The sequence below is a fragment of the Papilio machaon genome, chromosome 17 (genome assembly GCF_912999745.1).
Source record: "Papilio machaon chromosome 17, ilPapMach1.1, whole genome shotgun sequence".
NCBI classification, from domain to species: domain Eukaryota; kingdom Metazoa; phylum Arthropoda; class Insecta; order Lepidoptera; family Papilionidae; genus Papilio; species Papilio machaon.
Genome location: NC_060002.1, coordinates 4,869,028 through 4,891,643, shown reverse-complemented (window position 1 = coordinate 4,891,643; position 22,616 = coordinate 4,869,028). Strand labels below are relative to the sequence as shown.

Below are 22,616 nucleotides of genomic sequence, written 5' to 3'. Positions count from 1 at the left end.
TAGATAAAAATATGGAATACTTGGGGATACTATACATATGTTATTGATTTTGTAATGTTCTATCAGATTGCAATAAGATAACAATAAAATTCTAATGGAAATCTTCTATTTTTTATTAGTACGAATAATAATAATAATGAATAATGATAATAATAACGAATTTTCCGCCGGTTTCTCTCCCTTTCTCCCTGACCCTTGGCCGTCTGGTCTCCCCTGCCGAGGGAATCCCGTCTGGCTAGGATTATTTATGTATGTATGTATGTATAGTGTGTAATTTAGATTTTATATATCGTAAATACGTAGTATATTTATTAGTTTATATTATCATTATTTATTTACTTTATCTATCATATAAAAACCAGCCATGCGGAGACAGAATTAATATATAAAATAATGACACACGTAGAAATACACAGAAATTCTGTATCAGCCCAAATCTGAAAGAGTAATAGTCACTTAGTGAAATAAATCACAAATCTGCATACATATTGTCGTGTGATAGCCTCGATAAGTAAAAAAAATAACTTTTATATCGAAGTTATTTTTTATCAAAGTGGAATAATGTAGTCTTTTCGCTCAACCTGATATTATAATAAATATAGCTCCATATTTATAGATATTACTGTGTTAGGACAAAGTAACTGGATGCAGGAATGCGAAAATCAAAGTGCCACACAGGCTAGCGAAACTTCGAACAAAATTATTTTGTATGAAAATTTGGCGGCGTTTTCATGGCGGCAATACCTTCTCTTTATATCATCACGCGTTCTCTTTCTACCACAACTAACATTTGACCACAGAGTACGTAAAATACTTAGTTTACAGTAATCCATAGAGAAAGTAGTAAGCCTGTATCTTTGCATTTGACATTGAAAGCAGTCGTCAAACATATCCTGTTAACATTTCAGATGTTTAATTAAGAATTTTTAGTACTATGAAGTAGTTACATACTCTTTGGTGCCACAAGGATTTTATTTATAATTATTATAATTATAATTATTATAATATAATTATTATAATTCTTCATCTGAGGATTTTATGGCAGTCGGAAAATATGTCAACTAACAATGTCAACTTGACATCTTCATATTTTGACCAATGAAGGAGCTTCATCTTTAATGTTGCCATTTTCATAATTTCGAATTACTGAATATCTATCACACTTGATGTTGGTTAATTTGCTAATGTATTTGGATATAACAATTTGTATAGTAAGGACTGGTAGGGCTGAGCTGTAGGCTACTACCGGGGTCCATAGGTGGCGGATCATGGAACGGCTGGGAGATATCCCAGCTAGCTGCTTTTGCAGTCCCCGACCATTCAGCGGTAAGGTAATAGGATGCAGTGGTGACACCTTAGGAAAGTGTTACTTAAAAAATGCTGCATACGTCCGACGACAACCTTGCGACATGGCGAGTCGTGCCGCCATCAAATAAGCACTCCTCTGCTGCGGGCAGCTGCGTAGCAGTAATTTCAGAAGAGGAGGCCTAGTTGGCTGGAACTGTTCTGAAAGATGAATCTATTGGCGGAGATGGAACCTATCGGTACGGCAATAGTACAGCGTGTGGAAGGCAACGGGAAACCACCACATACATATCCCCAGGAAGATCATTATGGCTGAGAACAATAATACAATGGCCCTCAGTCCCCGGCAGACCTTCAATGGTCAGAGGGTGCTAAGAATCCCCGGGTCAGCCATGACGATAGCTACTTGGAACGTCAAAAGTATGTACCGCGAGTATAAAGTGGTGAATATCGAACAGGAAATGCTTAGACTCAAGATCGATATCTTAGGAGTGAGTGAGTCTAGGCACAAAGGATCAGGTGTAGTAGTACGTGAGGACTCAGTAATTTATTATAGTGGTAACAATGATAAAAATCACTATAACGGAGTGGCCATTATTATCAACAGGCAATTGCAACGTCAAGTTAATAGTTTCTTGCCAATATCGGATAGAGTTTTAGTTATGGAATTATCGGCCAAGCCCAGGAACATTCAGATTGTTCAAGTATATGCACCTACTACCGAAGCTTCTGACGAGGATAATGAACTTTTCTACGAACAACTAGAATACGCTTTAAAACAGCTGAACTCACACAACGTTATCCTCGTCCAAGGCGATTTTAATGCTAAAATCGGACAGGGCAAGGTCTCAGACATTGTAAGACTCTATGGACTGGGAATGAGAAATGAACGTGGCGATCGTCTGTTGCAATTCTGTGAAGAACACGGGCTTGTTATTTCGAACACCCAATTTAAGCAACACCCAAGAAGACTGTATACATGGACATCCCCACTGCATTCGCCGAACAAAATCGTGCGTAATCAAATAGACTATATACTTATAAACAAAAGATATCGCAACTCACTTACATCAGTCAAAACCTACCCTGGTGCGGATATCGGATCAGATCACAACCCAGTGGTTGCATCCCTTCGCTGTAATATGAAGAGATTAAAGCCTAAAACTAGAAGACAACAAGTGGATGTAACTAGATTAAGAGATCCAACAATACGTACCAAAACAACCACGGAATTAAACATCGCAGTTAAACGTCTAAGCACAGAAATTGGTCCAAATGTAGAAATTGAGGAGACTTGGACAAGAATAAAGGAGAATCTTGTTGGTATTGGTAAAAGAATTCTACAACCACTAGAGACTAAAGCCAAAAAACGCTGGATTACTACAGAAATTTTAGACCTTATGGGACAGCGCAGAAGATACAAAGGAGTCGACGACCAACAATATAAAACCATACACAAGATAATTCAAAGAAAAGTGGTTGAAGCTAAAGAGAAATGGATGGTTGACCAATGTGTTGCGATAGAAGAATTTGAGACAAGGCATGACTCTTTCAATATGCACAAAAAAATTAGAGAATTTATAAATAATACGAGTAACACGTCACACAACACTAATTGTAACATTCTGATGGATGACCAGGGTAATGTGGCTAAAACACTAGAAGATAAGCTTGACATTTGGCAAAAATATGTAAAAACTCTTTTCTATGACGAAAGACCTAGTCTGGATACAATGTCTCTAGAAGCCGATTTAACCGGACCATCCATCGACAAAAGTGAGATTACATATGCAATTAAAATGTCCAAGGCGAGCAAATCCGTAGGTGGTGATGAACTACCAGTAGAACTCATCAAAGTTCTAGAATACGATAACCTAGGAATATTGGTAAAGCTGTTTAATGCCATATATGACTCGGGCGTCATACCATCGGACTGGCTAAAATCAACCTTTGTCACCTTGCCCAAACTTGCTTCTGCGAAGAAGTGCAAAGAATACAGAACTATTTCCTTAATGAGTCATGTCCTAAAAATATTCCTAAAAGTCATTCACAAAAGGATATATAACAAATGTGAAGACCAGATATCAAAATCACAGTTCGGTTTCATCAAAGGATTGGGAACGAGAGATGCACTTTTCGGATACCAAATACTAATACAGAGATGCTGGGACATGAATCACGATGTGTTTGTGTGCTTTATAGATTATGAGAAAGCATTCGATAGAGTACAGCATGCTAAATTGATTGACATTCTACGAAACATCGGTCTCGACTCCAAGGACGTACGATTTATCAAACAATTATATTGGAACCAAAAGGCGAATGTACGGGTGGAGGGTAAACTTACAGATGAAGCAGAAATCTTACGAGGAATGCGTCAAGGATGTATTCTGTCACCAATCCTGTTTAACTTATACTCAGAGATGATCTTTAGGGAAGCATTAGATCAGCTAGATGTAGGGATAACAGTGAACGGGGAGACTATTAATAATATCCGTTATGCCGATGATACTGTTCTGCTCGCCCCAACATTAGATGAATTGCAGATCATCCTAGATAGAGTCCAGTCTGTTAGTTTGAAATATGGTCTCAACGTCAATGCCAAGAAAACCAAGTATATGTCCATTTGTAGAATACCCACTGCTAACCTCACGCTCATATGTGGTGGACAGGTCTTAGAAAAAGTTAGCAAATACAAATATTTGGGATGCTGGGTTGATGATATGGGAGATCACAGTCTTGAAATAAGGTGCCGTATAGAGCAAGCCCGGAATGCTTTCTTCAGACTCAGAACCCTTCTGTGCAACAAAAAGCTGAACATCGAGCTACGGATGCGGTTAGTACGGTGCTACATTTTCTCCATTCTCCTGTACGGCGTTGAAACGTGGACCCTCACGGAATCAATGTGCAAGAAAGTAGAAGCCTTTGAAATGTGGGTATACAGGAGAATGTTAAGGGTATCCTGGAGAGATAAAGTTAAAAATGTGACCGTGCTAGGGCGCATGAAGAAAAAGGCGGAAGTGGTATTTACAATAAAGAAAAGAAAGCTGGAGTACCTAGGCCACATAATGAGGAACACAAAATACGGACTGCTGCAGCTCATCGTGCAAGGAAAGATCACAGGAAAGCGAAGTGTAGGTCGAAGACGAACATCCTGGCTTAAAAACCTGCGCCAGTGGTTCGGAAAGAGTACCCATTCGCTCTTCAGAGCCGCGGTGTCAAGGGTACAAGTTGCCGTAATGATCGCCGACCTTCGAAAGAAGATGGCACTGTAAGAAGAAGATAGTAAGGACTACGAGAATTCAGATCATATGTTGCAAAACAATTACTCGGAGTCGCAATATGGAGGACTATTGGAAGATGTTAGGCAATTTTTGCTCACTGGCCCTCCAAAAGTTGTTTGGCGTCTGTCAATTCTAAAAAAATCCTTGTGTGTAGTATTTTTTTTAATCAAAACTTCCCTTTAACGATCAATTACCAACGACAAATTAAGTGCAACAGTGAATTACATTTGTCGTATAAGTGTGGGTTTCCACTGACGAAACACCTCTATAAAACATATTGTCATCCTGCTCATTTTCTTTGAAAAAAGCAACAAAATAAAAAAGGATTTTGTATAGAAATTTGATCAGTGTAACTTGATATATAGTTCCTTACATGTCCGTCCACAATCTCATGTACTTTGTTTTCGAAAAAAAATCGATCTGACTCAAAATAATAAAAGGTATGGTTCTGATGTGAAATAAAACATCGTGTTGATATTTTGAAAAGTTTTTTTTATTAACACTTACATTTTTACAGCGCTCCTAGCCAACAGAGTAATACTATAAAATGAACCGGTGTAAAGAACAGTCGAACGCAAAACAATGTTAGTCCTACGGTGTACAAACAAACAAACAAACAAACAGCATACAATACAGTATCCCATCGCCTCGCAACATCACGACCAACTATTGTCAATGAGATGGACGACGCGTCATGACACAAGCGCAGGAGGTCACTCTAAACAAACAAACATCATTTAAATCTATAAACATTTCATATAATTTAGATTTTATTAGTTGCTATAATGTTATTATATTTTACTTTTGTAACCATTATTATAATGTTATATGTATTTGTTACGAAAACTTGAAAATCGTCTCGCCGAGCTCCCCTGCCGGCAGACCGCGCGCACGCCGCACGCACGCCGCACGCACGCCGCGCGCACGCCGCACGCACGCCGCACGCACGCCGCACGCACGCCGCGCGCACGCCGCACGCACGCCGCGCGCAGGGGCGCCGGGCGGGAGCGCAACGATCGCATCATACTATCATAACGGTATAATTTTAAAAATCTCTAATTACGCATCCCTACAATTTGTTTATTATCATTTAATTAAGAAATCAAATCTTACGCGGCTACAGATGAGCAGCCTATTTTATAAGTTTGACAAAATCTAATATTGTGAATATTTTAGAAAAGTAAAAGCGTCGCGCGACGGCGCGAGGACGCGAAGACGCGCGGGCGCAGGTGGAGCCGGGGGCCGGGGGCCGGGGGCCAGGGGCCAGGGGCCGGAGGCCGGGGCACCGCGGCGTCTCACGCTTCACTTTATTCTACATTTACGATTCAAAATACGGCATCAAAATTTCAACTACCTACCTAACAGTAAGCGGTAGTACACTAAGAGTCAGGCACTCCACATCGACCTTTCACACGCCATGCACCCCACCGAATCTTCAACTAAACGATTATCCACTCGAAAAATCCAAACTTAATCTAAAGTCCACTTAAATAATAATAATGGCTTCTTAATTGTAATATTACAACAAATGCTTTCGTTGTCCGCCGGGCACGGGCGCGGCTCGGCGCGGCTCGGCGCGGCCGCTGCGCACGCGCGGGGCGAACCTTCCCTCCTTCCCTCCCCTAACTGCCTAGACGATATTTTTTATTACTTATTATATAAGTATGTGAAAAAAATTAGTTATTAACTCTATCTTATACGATTAGTGAGGGCGAACCGAACGATGGGTACGAGTCGGCCGCTCGCCGCTCGCCGCGCCGCGCCGCGCCCGCCGGCGCTCTGAGATTCATATGCGATTGAGATTACAAACGATCACAATATAAAAATAACTTGATTCACAACTTTCAAATAATACGTGTTCTCAATTTTAAATAACATCACAAACATCAAACTCTCCACGGTGCATATATACATATAAGTTCGTGAAACGACTGCAGCTGTCGAGGTGTGGGCGGGGCGAGGGCGGAGCGAGGGCGGGCGAGGGCGTGGCGAGGGCGGGCGGGGGCGGGGCGAGGACGACGGGGCGGCGGGGCGGGCGGTCGGCGGCGGTACAAGCGGTGAGAAGCGCGCGAAGTGCTACGGCCGCGTCCCCGTCGCTCTGTCACGGTGACAATGACGACACAGACGAGGCGCGTGCGCGAGCGCGGCCGCTTAGTAGTACGTCTCCTGCTCCAGCCAGCCGCCGGGGTTGCGGCGCAGGTAGAAGCGCCGGATCTCGTCGTAGATGAAGATCGACAGCATGAACGGAATGGCGGGCAGCCACCACACGAACCTGACACGACAACGACACGTATGAGCCAACTACATTGAACAACTGAAGACATAACGTATTACATACTTTATAGTTAAAAGTTATAGAAGACAAAGGACGGCAATTTCCAAGTCAGCGGTGACTCACTTGAGTGGGTACATCCGCAGACCCTTGTCCATGCCGGGGGTGTAGGAGAGGAAGGCGGCGAGGGCGGTTTCGAAGATGAGACCGAAGTTGAGGGCCCAGTTGCGCATGCCCTGGTGCACGATGGAGTTGCGCCGGGTCTTGCAGATGATCAGATCGGCCCACTGCACCACTACGATGGACACGAAGAAAGCGGTGTGGCAGGTAAACTCAAGCGCTTTGCGGTCGCGGTAGGTCTGCAAAGAAATACAAAAATTGAGACGGAATACAACAAAATATAAAATTCGTGAATTTACCAGACTTATTTACTGTATTCATATAGTATTTAAATAATAAATTATTTCCTCTAAAGAAAGTGCATAGACCCGTCTTGCATTATTTATGAAGATGTTTGGCCTGTGAAGTTTTCTTTAAAGAATATAACTTTGAATATGTTGTTTAGGTGCATTCACATTAGGACTTTTTACTAGAGAAAAGCATTTCCATTAGCGAATAACACAAGTAATATTTATCAATTTTTTATTCTAGCTTTTAATATAATAGATAACATACCCATTCCTGTCCATAGGAGTCGGTGAGATCGTTGATAGCCTTGGAGTCCCACTGTTTCCTGATACCGAACAGTTTGAGAGGCAGGAATCCGTTCTCAGCCATGATCACGAAGTATACAAAGAAACCGGCCGCGGCCTGGATCATTCCGATCTGACCGTACGCCATCGAGATCAGCCTGATAACATGCGAACAACATATCAAACTGTGCACTGTTGAGCTACGCGTGTCACTTTTTCAACTTCAAAGTGTACACTTAGCACAACTAAGTTTTTAATGTAATCCTAATCTTTAGTTATTTTATAGCATTTTTCAAATAATTGTTTTTAATTATTTATAATATTATTTGTTTACTTTACTCTTCTATAGATTAGGATGTAAATCAAGCATTGTTTCTTTAATTAATTTTGTAATTTTGTCATTAAAAATATAAATTTTGGATGTTATTAAATATGAATTAATTTTGTGTACTTAGAATTTTCTTTGTAAAGATTGTATATATAAATCAACGTGAAAAACATAAAATTTTGCTTAGTACTTATACGAAACCGTGAAAGCTTTTGCTTTCGTGGTTTGGTCTCACAACCAAGATCAGGTTCTTTGATCTTTGATGAAACAGTCTAGTTTGGCATTCCTAAATATTATTTAAAAAAACAATGCTTTCAGTAATTGAAAAACTTTCAAATAAAGCAGTCTTTTACCTTTATCAGATATAATAAGTAAAATGACAAGGGGAATTTAAATACAATCGTAAAGCATTAATTATATAGCATTTTGTTGAAACAACGTTGGTATCTTAAAAAACATAATTCCAAATAATTAGCCATTTTTTTAAAATATTTTTTGAATAAATTTTCCAATCGATACCATCGAAATTTCCTAATTATTAACAGTATTAATACTTACAAGTTCACACGACATGCAAAATATTAATATTGAAAGCGTAAGCGAAGTGAGAAAGCTAAACTCACCATAAAGACACTGAAGCAAAAATTAATTGAGTGTGGCGTGAAAGAGGGCGTTGGAAGCCTGTGACTTTTGGACAGCGTGCCGGAATATATTAGTAATTATAATAATTAGATTATATAACATAGTTATGTATATATAATATATAAATATATAATCGAAGACTACAACACGTTTCGCGTCACCAAGTTCATTCCTTTACAATTTAACTATCATCTACCTTTCTAATCAAACAAGTCCACTAGTACGCCTTAATGACGCACGTCTAAAAACAATTCACTATTTTTTTTTACTAACGTGCATTTTCCGAAATTGCATTTCGTATTTTTTTTATTTGCTAATATTATCAAATATGGAAGAGTGAAGACTGTGCGATAGATAGAGATTCTAATTGCACTAAATCTATGGATAGTAACTATAAAGTTTAAAAGATCTATCTGTGTGTTAGACACTAGATCAAGAGATAGATAACTAGGTCTCGTGTTACACGGAGGTCTGCAGTGTTGAAGGAATGTTCCCGAATCGGCCGAGGAACTAATTGCTTAGTGCTTCTCCTAGGATTAGTATTTGATAATCACTCTTCCACATCTCATTTTCAATATTTGATCACAAGTCGCCTAACCGTACAAAATGCATTTTTTGTTTATCTATTGCCAATTTTATGAGGGCAATTCATCAACTGACCACTGGCAATAATGTTTTTTTTTTATTTATTCCAATCATGAGAATTTTGCATGCCTACCAGTATGGGTTGATATTGTCCATGCTACGAATGTTTTTTTTTTTCATGCGTGATGACTTACCTAGTATTAAATAGCCCTGTTAATTTTAAAATTACGTCCAATTAAAAATATCCGAAATTGTAAAAGTGCTTTTATATTTCACCCAACTAATTTTTGTTACTCATTTTTTATACTTCAATGGCCAGTTAATGAAGAAAACCCATTACGACCCGTTCGAAATGTCTACAAAGCTGGTAACACTATTTGTTGATAAAGTATTTGAACTTTTCTAAGAAAATTTGGGCAGATTTCGAACGGATCGTTCGAAATTTGAAATGTGGGCTATTGATTGCATTAACACCCATAATGAGTATCTAGAAAGCTTTGGACGGCGCCTGGCGGACCTTCTGTTGACGAGGTTGTCGCGGTAAGGGTCCCGGGGCTGCCGCTTCATGATATCTGACTCGGGGGCTTCGTACGCCAAAGATATAGCAGGCACCTTCGGTAACACCAAGCAATCAGCACAAGTCACAAAACCGATCGCAAATCCGCAACGCGGACACCAACATTCATTATCGGTAACCGACGTTCGAGCCGAATACACACAAATACACACCTCTCCGCTACGAACGCTTCAAAATCACATACTCTACGACTAGCAACCCTGTTTAAAATATATTTATAGTAACACTAACTCTTACTGAAAATTAAACATTGTGATCTATAATACAGAAAATAGGAAAAATATTAGCGTGTTGTATCCGAAGGATTGTCATATTTAAAAGAGCATTATACGAGTTCAAGTACTAAGCTAGTGATAAAATTACAGGTAAGCCCTAGTGATAATCGATTAAAATATTCAACAAGTAATATAAAAAAGTGTTGTTGTACCTAAGAATATATAAAATATCATAATAGAGGTCTGTTTGTGATGTGGAATAAGATACGTGGCTGTAAATGAGAACCTGGGTCAGACGTGAAGTTACAACGCATAACTGCGTTCCGTGTCGTCAAACATATCGTGTCGTATGATGTGAGTGGAAGTTATGAGGTATAAAATAAGTTTAAAAAAAGTAGAGAAAGAATATAATTATAAGATAATAAAAATATTTTCATTAAAGGATGTAGAGATGTGTCCATAAATGCATGCACGAAAGACGAAAGATGGCAGACAGAGACAGATACACATCGACCACTTACCTTACGAAATACCAACACATACACACACCAAAGATAAAATATAAAAAGAGACGAATAGCGATGGAACAATGTGTTTGAAGACAGGTCGGTTGAGAGCCTGCGGGAAACACGTTATTCCATACCATAGACAACAATCTACGAAGGTTAAAGGAAACAGAGGGATCGTTAGTACAGAGAGAATACAAGACAACGCAAGGCGGAAGTCGGGATCAGTGCGATTGTCGCCTTTAGTGCTCCAAGGGTACGGGGTGTGGGGTACGGGGTACGGGGTGGCTACAGCCACCACTGCAAACCGCAGGCAACAACCAAACATCTGGGACGAAGGGTAACTTAGACGTGGTAATAGCAAGCGAGTAGCGGATAGAAATAATATGTTTGCACGAGTGTGGGGCCACTCGCGGTGTTTTACCTCTCGTTAACGAGTTTATCAGTGAAAGGGTTACGCGGCTGTCGCTTCATAATGTCAGATTCGGCCTCCTCGTAAGCCAGGGAAATGGCGGGCACCTATACAAACACTAGCTATGAGAGCGGTCGGCGAGCAGCGCGGCGCGCCGCATCGCAAGCGCGGTGCCAACTCACAATGTGTACAACATCGAACACACAGCAGATGCCATTTACATTGCAAGCACATACCGTGTTCAAAGTGTAATGCAACTCGAGCAAGATATTACGGAGCATATAGAAAGAAATCTAACTATCGTATTTATCCTGCTGATAATTAACGATGTGAGTAAAGTTTCAACTTTACACATGTCCAAGCGACTGACATAAATCGCTTTATAAGATTGAATTTTACTTCTTTAGGAACAACAGCAATAAAGTTTTAATAAGGTATGTTTGCATTGGAATTGCGCACAGAGGTTTTTCAAATCACCATTCTATAAGTAAAGAAATTACAAACTTGCCAACCGCAAGAGTGACGTATAAGTTGCTATTGATGTCAATAATGCCACACATCCAGTGACGTCATTTTGCAAAATTATTTAGGCATTTCTAAATATGCTCCGTGATTTTATAATTGACACGGTATATGCTTGCAATTAATTCAATCAATTAGTATCACAAAAATAAAAAAATCAACACATAAAGAATGTGAACCATGAAATGTTTTCTGTTGCAAGTACTGAAATCCTTTTATAAAAACTTAACTAAGAAATTAACGAATTCGTGGACTTTAAAAACTTAGGTCATTTAGAAATTTTGAAAAAATAAAACATAAAACGTGCTTGAATATTGATGATGATGATATGATGATGATTGTTGTTGATTAGAGTGTAAAGTGTGTCCTTACACTATCGCCCCCTACTGAAGGGGTCTAAAGTAAGCAAAAGCCTGACCTAACACTTGTCACATGCGTTACCATATTTTTTAAATCCAGTAACAAGATGACAACTTCACATCAAATCATTTAGAACTTGCAGCATATCATTTTAGTTGTGTTAATAGAAACTAATTCTTATTTCAAATTAAATATTTTTATATCTAATTGTACAATCATAATTTTAAAAAGAGCTATTAATTTTTTTTTATGATTGTACATTGTATTAATATAAACATCAACTCTTCACAATAACGACACAACAACGAGGTTATTTTTGCAGTAACCAGTAGGTTATTTGCAATCACAACACGCATAGAGACCTCTCATTGACAAGTTTGTCACAAAATGGATTCCTAGGAGGTCGTTTCATAATGTCCGCCTCCGCTGCCTCGTACGCAAGTGCAATCGCTGGCACCTAATATTAATATTAAAACACTATTTTACTTCATTATAACAAAACTATACTTTCAACTAAATGTATTAGACAGTTTTTTTTTAAAATATTAGTCGAAAATTCAGAAGTAAAATAGGTTATGATTTATTTAATTTAGGCTGGAATACTTATAGAAAATAATATGGAATTATTTTTTAAATTAATACGAACGTAACTACGTTCAGCAATGGACGATCTCAGGCTGATAATAAATAACATTGACATCAACATAATTATATCCACATTTTGTTATTTATATTTGAACTATATAAATTAATTCTGCTAAATAATGTGTTTTCAAGAAAACTAAATGAATAAATAATGTCAATTTATTGACTATAGAATTCATCACCTTTTCCTTGTAATTCATTTCACTTAAACAAATTAATTTTATTGATATCAAAATCATCATAAACCTATCATTCAGGTGTTATTAAATATAATTTAAATTTATATTGTTTATAGAAAAATGAACTATATTGTGTAAGTATTAGAGTCGAACTTACCATGTCAGTTCCGAGATCGATGCAAAGGATGGTGACAGTACCAAGGGGGAGGGGGATATCGCACAGGATGAAGGCGAGGAAGGGTGAGATCTCAGGGATGTTGGAGGTGAGGGTGTAGGCGATGGACTTCTTGAGATTGTCGAAGATCAGACGACCCTCCTCCACACCAGTCACAATCGAAGCGAAATTATCGTCGAGGAGAATCATGTCAGCGGCCTAAGAGATTAAGGTTTTTATTTAATGTCGATTAAAAAAAATCGATTATTTACTATCTCATTCGATTAAGATATCGATTATTTATGATCGGGTATTTTTGCTCTACTGACTGGAAAGTACATTTTCATGTATATTGATTTAATTTTAAACTCTTGCAGTCTAAATTGGTTAACTAACATAAGGTCTAAATCTATTCTTCCCTTTATTGTTATGGTGGTAAATAAAGTCGCATTTAATGTTAAATTCTTGTACCTATGATTCTCTCTAACTCTATCGTGACTTACTTGTTTGGAGACATCAGATCCAGCGATACCCATAGCAACACCGATATCAGCTTTCTTCAACGCGGGGGAATCATTGACACCATCACCGGTGACAGCCACGATGGCACCCAGACGTTGGCAACCTTCTACGATGATCAGCTTCTGTTGCGGGGATGTACGAGCGAACACAATCTCCGTGTGGAACCTGACAATAAACTCATGGATTTTAGCTAAAGTTAATAAACACCAGACTTTTTTTTAATACAGGAAAATGCGACAATTAAATTATATTTTACTTTTCCATATGGTTATTTATCGTTCTTTTTCATAGCATCAAAAACTAATATCAACTTCGTAGCTACTTGTCCGCGAGGATATAAAAATTCAACAATGATCTCCTAGCTGTCGCCCGCGACTCTACCCGCGCAGAATTAAAAAAAAAACTTTATTAGTAGCCTATGTGTTATTCCAGCCTATACTCTTCATCTATGCCAAGTTACATCAAGATCCGTTGAGCCGTTCCGGAGATACCTTCATACAAACATCCATCCATCCATTCACATTTATAATATTAATAAGAAGTAATATTAGAAATACTTACTTGAGAATCTCATCAAGCTGGTCAGAGTTAAGTTCCCTGAGTTCAGTTCCGTGCACGACAGCGGCCTTGGCTTCACGAGGGTTTACTTCTGACACGGGGATGTTCAATCTGGCTGCGATGTCTTCTACGGTCTCGTTACCTTCAGAGATGATGCCTACTGACTTAGCGATGGCCTTGGCAGTGATGGGATGATCACCAGTCACCATGATAACCTGGTATAGTATATTTTGATATAATTTTACAATGCATTTACACTATCATCACACTTGTGTAAAGCCATCTACATATTGTCTTTGAGTAAATCAAAGATTTATTGATTTTATTGATATCCATATTTTCTTTTATACTAAAAGAAGGTAAAAGACCATCTTATTTTGCAATTAAAATGAAACGACTGTTAGAGTTTTTTTAGAAGTTCGGTACATAGGAGGGATCGGATAGGACTGTATTACTTTGCTTAAATGAAATTCAGTCTTAACACTATAGTCATAGAGTCCAATTTACCTTGATACCAGCAGAGCGACACTTGGCGACGGCATCAGGTACGGCGGCACGTGGTGGGTCAATCATACTCATGAGGCCGACGAAGCGCAGATTCTCCAGCGGGAAGTTGGGGTCGTCAGTATTGAACTTGTAGCCGATGGGATACTTGTCAGAAGGCAGCTGCAGGTCGCAGAAGCCCAGCACGCGCTCACCCAGACCACCAAGTTCCAAGTACGCGTTGTTGAATGCCTCCTTCATTTCCTCATCCAGAACCTGATGGAAACGAAACAAACAACATTTTCGTTACTATTTGGCTTTTCAATGTACGTAATTTTTGCATATTTATTTTGTTCTATAAGTTTTAGATTTCTTTTTAAATTCATACCTTTTCCTTGCCACCGATAAAGATAGTGCTGCAGCGTTCCAGAATCCTTTCAGGGGCGCCCTTCATCACCAGCAGATGACGAGGATCGCTGGGATCATCGCTCTCATGGATAGACACCTGGTACTTGTTGGTCGAGTTGAAGGGAATCTCGCAGACTTTCTTGTTACGTTTCCTGATAGACATGACATCACCGAGAGCCAGCTCCATACACTTGAGAAGGGCGGCTTCTGAAGCGTCGCCGGCGACTTCCTTCTTGAGGATGGGAACTCCGTCTTGACCTCCTTTGAACTCGGCGCGGTTGCAAAGGGTTGCGATCTTAGCGAGGGCCTTGAATCCGGGGCTAGTGCGGTCTAAAAAAAAAATAACCATTGGTCAAAACATAATCAACAAAATAAGGCTTCATCAAAATAATTATGGAGTATATAAGTAATTTTTTCTATCTCTTAAGTTTTCCATGCAGATGTGTTGTTTTTTACCATATTGTACTCCAGATTGATCCTCAGTAGTGTCAGCTTCGATGATCTGGTTGTCGAACCACATGTGGGCGACGGTCATCCTGTTCTGCGTGAGGGTGCCGGTCTTGTCGGAGCAGATGGTGGACGTGGAGCCCAGGGTCTCGACGGCCTCCAAGTTCTTGACGAGGCAGTTCTTGGACGCCATCCTCTTGGCAGTCAGGGTCAGACAGACAGTTACCGTGGCCAGAAGACCTTCAGGTACGTTGGCTACAATGATACCTGTGAGGATTGGAAAAAGTTAACGTATTGTTCCATAGATCATGTAAAATTAAACTATACTCTACGTGAAGCGTGTAAATATGTATTTTTTAAAGTTGAATTCTTACCGATAAGGAAGATAACAGCGTCGAGCCAGTGGTAGCCGAGGATGAAGGCGATGAGGAAGAAGGTGACTCCGAGGAATACGGCCACGCCAGTGATCAGATGAATGAAGTGGTGGATTTCCTTGGCGATCGGTGTCTCTCCCGTGTCCAAACCGGACGCCAGACCAGCGATACGTCCCATTACCTGTTCACCTTACTTAGTTAGAATTGTACCCTAATGGTCACTACTGTAATATGACAAATCTAAATCTTTTGACATACTAAGTAATTATTAATAACTAGCTTTTGTTAGCGACTCCGTCCGCGCGAAATTAAAAAATAATCAATAGCCTATATGTTCTAGACTATGTTCTACATGTGTTCCAAACAGCGCGATCCATGCATCCATTTTGGAGATACATTCTAACAAACATCCATCCATCTTAACATTCGCATTAATAATATTAAGTAAGATAAACAGAACTTTATTACCAAATTGATAAGGAAAACAAAATTATTTTGCTATGAAATTCACAAAACAATTGCATTTTAATACATGTACTGTGATATTGTTTATCAATTATTGTATAAGGTCATTTATTTATAATAAATATAATCAAAAAACGAACCGTATTATCTCCGCAGCAAATGACGATGCCTTTCGCAGTGCCCTCTACAGCGTTGGTGGAGAAGAAAGCCAAGTTCTTGGTCTCCAGAGGGTTCTCGTTGGTGAACTCGGGGCCGCGGGACTGAGGTTCTGATTCACCAGTCAAACTAGAGTTGTCCACTTTGAAGCCGCGAGCCTCAATGATACGGATATCAGCGGGGATTCGGTCGCCAAATTTAACCTGCACATGCATTGCTATTTTAGTAGTATATTTAAAATTTGTGTTGTGTAATTCATATTATATGCTACGTCGTGTTTACAGTAATCATTTTTTAAATTTTATTCAAAAACTTTTTTCGGAGAAAAATATTTTTTTAATATAAAAATTACCATAATAGTAATTTTACATTTGGAAAGTTGTTATTCATTAATGAATATGAACGTTTTTTTAACGCAAGAAAGACTACATCAAATACACTTACTTCAACAATATCACCAAGCACCAGGTCCTCAGCGCGGAGCGTCAGTTTTTCACCTTCACGGATGACTGTGGCGAACTGTGGCACCATGTTCTTGAAGGATTCCATGATCTTGGAGGACTTGCTTTCTTGGTAGTAGGAGAATATGCCAGTAACAATGACGACAGCAGCCAACACGATGCCAAGGTACAAGTTATCGTCTGCGGGTTCTTCAACGGTACTCGCCTACGAGAAATAACAAGTTAATATACATATTAAGTATATTAAAAACTATTAAAGAACATAAAGTATTTTCCATTGTTATGACGAAAATTAACTATGTATTTATAATTGGTTAAATAATGCAGAAGATTGTTGAAGACACAAATAAATCTAAGAAGCACAAGACACAAAGACAGCTAAGTGCTGAAGTGTCCACATCATACCGTCTATATGAGGCTGGATGGCTAGTATTAAATGATTAGGAATACTGACCTGAATTCCATATGCAATAAAGCATAGAATAGCACCGATCCACAGTAGTAACGCAAAGCCGCCGAACAGATTTTTACAAAACTTCACCCACTCGGGCGTCTGTTTGGGTGGAGTGAGTGCGTTTGGACCGTCCCTTTCCAAGTTTTCTTTCGCTTTCGCATGGCTAAGACCCTACAGTAGAAAAAAAGTATTAGGCTAGGAAAAAAGATAGTTGAAGTAATTCAACAGACTACAAGTCAAGTTCTAGAGATTACAAGTCTTCAAAAATGTAAAGTACCTACATCTTAAGAATTTTGTACGTACAGTTGAATAGAAAACATTACAATTTGTACAAGTTTACAGTAACTTACATTTTCAGGGTGTGTTTGAAATCTTTGGTAAAGTTCTTCGGGTGTTACTTTGTGGTAATCGATGTCTAATTCCTGTTTTAGGTCGTCTAAATCTCCTGGTTTCCGTTTTTTCGCGGGGGGTTTCCGGCGTGTCTGTCAACATATAAGCACAATCACGCATTAACATAAGATACAAAATGAATATGAACCAACACTTTTATATGTAGTACAAAGTTATAAAAAAAATTAAAGAACAATTATTGAAAATGATCAAGGCATTGAATGAGGCATGCAATGATACGAAACGATAGAGACGATTATAAAATGCTATCATCATCAACTCAAACATAAGATTGCAGACGTAAAAAACAAAGTCTCCAAATTAAAACTTGAAAATTTACACTAAATGTTTTAAAACAAAATTTCACTTTAGAATTTTCCGACTATTAGAATCGAATATTTTCTCACATTTTCCTTGAAGTATACAAACTCACCTCTGAGGCGGGCATCTCGCTGAAGCTCCGGCGAGCGACTGATACCAATGCAACCGAAAGCTTCTTTAGCTAGACTTAATCTAGGTCAACAGAGGGCAGTCGCGACGCCAGCGCCACTGCTACGTCTGACACCCTAATCGATTCCAGGTCGGATTTTGCGCATATGCCTTAATAGCACTGCAAAACTGACATCATATGAAGAACTATGAACGAGTAGCATTGTATAGAACGTCTCATATCGATCGTGGAATTGAAAATAAACGAATGATGTAAATAAAAACCTTGTACTGTCCGTCTGCAGTTCTATTATCGTCCTTAACGGGTGCGACGGTGGCGACACGGTATGAGTCGGAGCGGCCATGCTGGAAACACAACTAGGGGCTAGACACATTCTACAAGGCGGCCCCTACGGACCATGCAGCCTTCCACTAAATGAAGTGAACAGTGACAATGGTAATAGTGACATCGCGTGACTCTTATTCTCAATACTCTGTATTTTATTTTTCAAATTAACTAATGCTAGTGTTGTATTACTCAGAATCACGTGATGTCAATAAAAAATAACATAGACAATCGAAATATTCTCTGTAATATAATGCAGATTAATGACGTAATAATTTAGAGCAATACATTATTTCATACAGAGAATTTTCGATATTTATATTAAACATGAAAATGGTTTGAACTTAGCCAGTACAAATAAAAAAACATCCAATGACGCAATGAATAAATAACATACATAAGCATTTTCGACATAGTAATAACATATTGTTTGACCTAAAGATCTAATATGTGTATTTTATGAGGTATATTGTGTAAAGCATAGTACAGTGATACAATGGTCGGGCGGGCATTGTGCAGACGGCAACGGGGGCGTGACCTTGAGTAGCGAGGTCCTGGGCCCAGCCGCTCAATGACGCTCAATTGCTCTGAACTAGTTGCGTGTGAATCTAGCCGCAGTAGAGGAAATGTATCGTCACATTATTCTCCCATGGTCACTACGTCACTATTTAATTGCACTAACATCAGTCGTATGCAATTGAGTGGGAAGATTTGCGCAAGTTTCAATCATATATTTTGTACTATTTATAACTCATTCAGATTTACAAATGTTACTATGAAGGCAAAAATGATAGAGCTGAAAATGATATATTTTTTTGTGCATACTCTAATATTATTAAATGATAACTACATATGAAATAACATACCATTTTATCTAGTTACTCCTGTATTCGTTTTTTTTAACGTTAAATGTATATATTTATTATCAGATGGACTCTAGGAAATACTAACAGTCCACTGTTGTTTTTTGTTTGTTGTTAATTCTAGTTACAATTAGTTTGAATTTGCCTTGCATATGAGATTCGCGATCGCGATCACATGTTAGCACAATAGCGATGTGATTGTTCGCACCGCGACGGTAATGTCACTGCGGCTAAATGCGTCCGCGGTGCTGTAAACAGCGGACCGCCGGTCGCCCTTGATAATTGATGAATGTTTCCATGGCGGACCTCATTAAAACCGCGCCCTGAATTCCCATGAAGGTTACAGCCGATCCGAGCGGTGTAGGATGCGCAAATTCCATCAAATTTAACCACCGCACTTTAATAAAAGGCCCTTGAGCGCATTTAATTATCCATTCTGGGTCAACGTGACACCAATCATATTCAGGCAGAAATTATGAGAGGTGCAAACAGATAAAGGAATGAAATATTCATCAAATGAAAAGGGTGCTTCACACGAGCGGCGAAGGCGAGCGGTGAATAGAGGGCGCTGCGTGCTCGACCGAGTTACATAAGCGACCCGGAGCACGCGTGCGCAGTGCGGCCCAACCCCCGAGCTACCCTCGACATAAATAGCTAAACGGCAAGGTTGCCACCCCGGGGCCCGTCGACCGCATTCTGTAATCTCTCCAAAGGTTAAACCGGAATAAATGTTGGAGAATCGAAACCGGCCTGAATGAGAAAAGTTCTCATATAAAGCAACGCCCAGTGTGGCTCGCATAAAGGGATTTCGAAATGAGTACAATAAGGGTTAGGCTTTCTACCTCCAACTAACGTTCTGTTTCTCGAATATATAATAATTAGAATCGTATTACCATTGCAAAATAAGAATAATAGAGCCGCTAAAATCTTCGAAATCTACATAATGCCAATTGAAATACTCAAGTCGTTTGCATATGTGTCGGCGTTCGAAGATTCATTGCCACGGTCACTATACCGCTTTATACCGAAAATTTATCGTTACTATAGTAGTGGTCGTGAATGAGACAATTATTTTTGTCCGACGAACAGATGACGTCACTGAGATGAGGTAGAACTAAAGCTGTGCCAAAATCTGAAGTGAAATCTCACGTGTGTTTGTTATTGCTACCCGGCGACTCTCTTGTCCTAATTGGCTTCACATTGAGGTATGTTACAAAGAATGAATGTCTTTTATTTTTTCATTATGTAACAGCAATGCTTTGTTGTGATTTAACTGATCCAAAGCAATGCCAATGAAATTTTTCTTTCTAGAATTTTACACAATTTTTTTTTGAGTGTATTGAACTGGTTGATAAGAGGTTGTGAGAAAACACAAAACTATTATTGTTTTTTATATTGGATAATAAATGTGGATAATTGGTAATAATTACCGTAAATTACGCGATAAACTTAATAATCATGAGTAATAAAAATCATTCGTACTAAATTTGACATTTTCAACAATTAAATTAATCAAATTAAAGTAAAATAAGCATCACTTCATCAGTATTAATAATACTTTATGGCCTTTTTCGATTAACATGCAAAAAAAGATTGGTGCATTTTCAAACACTGAATTGAAACACATATTTTTATATCTTTTATTTTACTACCAGTAATTCTTGAAATTAGAAATCTTAGAAATTAAAAGTTATCGTATTGTCGAGATTTCTTGTTTCAAGAAACTAAACACTTTTTGAACATAACCATCAAGCCTTTGTAAAATCTCGCTCCAGATAATGGCAATGTCGAATAAAAACTAACAATTTTAATATGAAATTGAAAATGTTGAAAATACTAGTTGGGTAATTGAAAATTTTCGGAGAAATAATATTAGGAAACTGCCCAAGGATCTTTAAAGCCGCGTCTAGCAACATAATTGGTGCGTGTGCGCTATCGTCATAAAGGATAAAGGAAATACTCCAATAGAGCGACGGCACTCTATGCGATTTAAATGACATAATGACGAGGCAATTTTCTAATAAACCTTCGGTACTCTTATAGTTCTCGGGCGAGGCACGGCGACGCTCCCGCTAGCCGCGACCCGTTAGCGCTTCCTTCGGGACACCTTGCGGCCGCGACACCCCACCTCATCTGACCTATTTGTATCACCGACGCAAATGCCCCACGAAATCAAAACTGAAACCCATTTCGACTACTCGATTATAATTTTGAAATCATGGTAATTTATTTTTTAATGGCTTATTATTTAATCTGAAACTGAAACTCTTGGAAAATACTGAGATGAATACTTATAAATTACAAGTATTTACTATTGATGAGGTTATCTGTTGAAAATTATTGTAGAAAACTAGTAGTTTAAAACTTCAAGGCTTTTCAAATTGTATTCAATACTAAGAAGGAACAGTTAAGGTTGTATGAGAGGGCCATACATCGGATTGTCCCTCTCGCCGCAAGATCGATACGGACAGTTACGCAACCAGGTCGGCGCCGTCTGCCGAAAAGCCTTTTTCAAATTTTTCTCAAACGTATAACAATTAAACTAAAGCTATTACAGCTACGCCCATAATCGCTTTGCTCAAATAAATGATATGGATCGTAATGGAAAATAATGATTCGTGCTAGTATGAGTATCATGGAGTAAGAGAACAAAGGAAATCGTGCAATTGGACAGCTACGAGGCAATCACAATGACCATGCTTCAGGTTCGCAAGCACTGTGTCCGGCAGCGACAGCGAGTGCCGCAGCGGCAGAGGTTCGCGGGTCCGGTTTTCACTCACTGTCAGCATGCACGTACACCACGGACTCACTGGGTTGCTGCAGCCGTTTCGCTACAAAGGCATACAAGCACTACTTAAGCAACACTTGCACTCACCTCGCCCATTTTCTTAAGTCTTTATAGAAAAGGCGGATAAAAAGAGCGAGTCGCCTCTCCGAGTCGTGTACGTTGGTCGACGGTGCGGGATGGACTGATGCTAGTTCTGCAACAACGGGGGGGACTTTACGACTTCCTTCTTCCGATGGAAAAACTTAAGAGGTGTGCGCTTTCACGTCGTCTCGTCGCACGGCACCGAGACTATGTCATCGTGGTACGGAACTCGAACCCGGTGTAAGATAGCACGGGTGTTTAGGGCGCGACGTTCGGCGGCCTGCTCCGGGCGGCGACTGACGAAGGGGCCTGAGCGTATCGAGCCGACGGTTCGCTGACGTCACACTGCGTCACGACGCCAGCGCCGCCACCCGCGACGCGCGCAGCCGCGCCAGCGCCCTCTGCCCGCCCGCCCTGCGCATTCCTTTTGCGCCGCGCGCAACCTTCCACAACCACCAGGGCGAGAGCCAGCTATCGCAAACTGCCTAACACAAGATGGTATCTACTAAACGATTGGCGAATTTCAAGTTACTTGACATTATTAAACCTATTCTTTAACGCGACTTTTATTTTATACGTTGTAGATATACACATGTAAAAACTCCCTTTGCTTCGAGTATAATTTTCATCAGAAATATGTCCTTTATGAGCGGAAGGCCATATCAGCGGCGCGCCCTGCCCTATTATTGTACTGTTTATCTGCAGACGTTAGC

At 39.4% G+C, this 22,616-nt stretch overlaps 1 protein-coding gene across 10 annotated transcripts in view; it reads right to left on the bottom strand.

Annotated features, from left to right (window-relative positions):
• Positions 1-6,593: 6,593 nt before the first annotated feature.
• Positions 6,594-22,616, bottom strand: part of LOC106721608 (sodium/potassium-transporting ATPase subunit alpha) — a 48,240-nt gene continuing 32,217 nt past the window's right edge. Inside the window, exons 2-18 of one of the 10 annotated variants that reach the window (XM_014516579.2) lie at positions 21,910-22,015; positions 18,111-18,191; positions 17,357-17,488; positions 17,007-17,177; positions 16,536-16,757; positions 16,076-16,294; positions 15,471-15,651; positions 15,106-15,363; positions 14,630-14,979; positions 14,266-14,517; positions 13,762-13,973; positions 13,182-13,365; positions 12,682-12,897; positions 10,831-10,925; positions 7,537-7,711; positions 6,988-7,220; positions 6,594-6,861 (exon numbers count right to left, since the gene is read on the bottom strand). In XM_014516579.2, coding sequence (XP_014372065.1) covers positions 6,741-6,861; positions 6,988-7,220; positions 7,537-7,711; positions 10,831-10,925; positions 12,682-12,897; positions 13,182-13,365; positions 13,762-13,973; positions 14,266-14,517; positions 14,630-14,979; positions 15,106-15,363; positions 15,471-15,651; positions 16,076-16,294; positions 16,536-16,757; positions 17,007-17,177; positions 17,357-17,488; positions 18,111-18,191; positions 21,910-21,918 — 3,111 coding nt within the window. In that variant the 5' untranslated portion in view covers positions 21,919-22,015 and the 3' untranslated portion in view covers positions 6,594-6,740. Of the gene's footprint in view, positions 6,862-6,987; positions 7,221-7,536; positions 7,712-9,625; positions 9,721-10,830; positions 10,926-12,062; positions 12,158-12,681; positions 12,898-13,181; positions 13,366-13,761; positions 13,974-14,265; positions 14,518-14,629; positions 14,980-15,105; positions 15,364-15,470; positions 15,652-16,075; positions 16,295-16,535; positions 16,758-17,006; positions 17,178-17,356; positions 17,489-18,110; positions 18,192-21,909; positions 22,222-22,616 lie in introns of those variants that run through there. The other 9 variants (XM_014516580.2, XM_014516578.2, XM_014516577.2 and 6 more) reach the window with 9 other exon arrangements.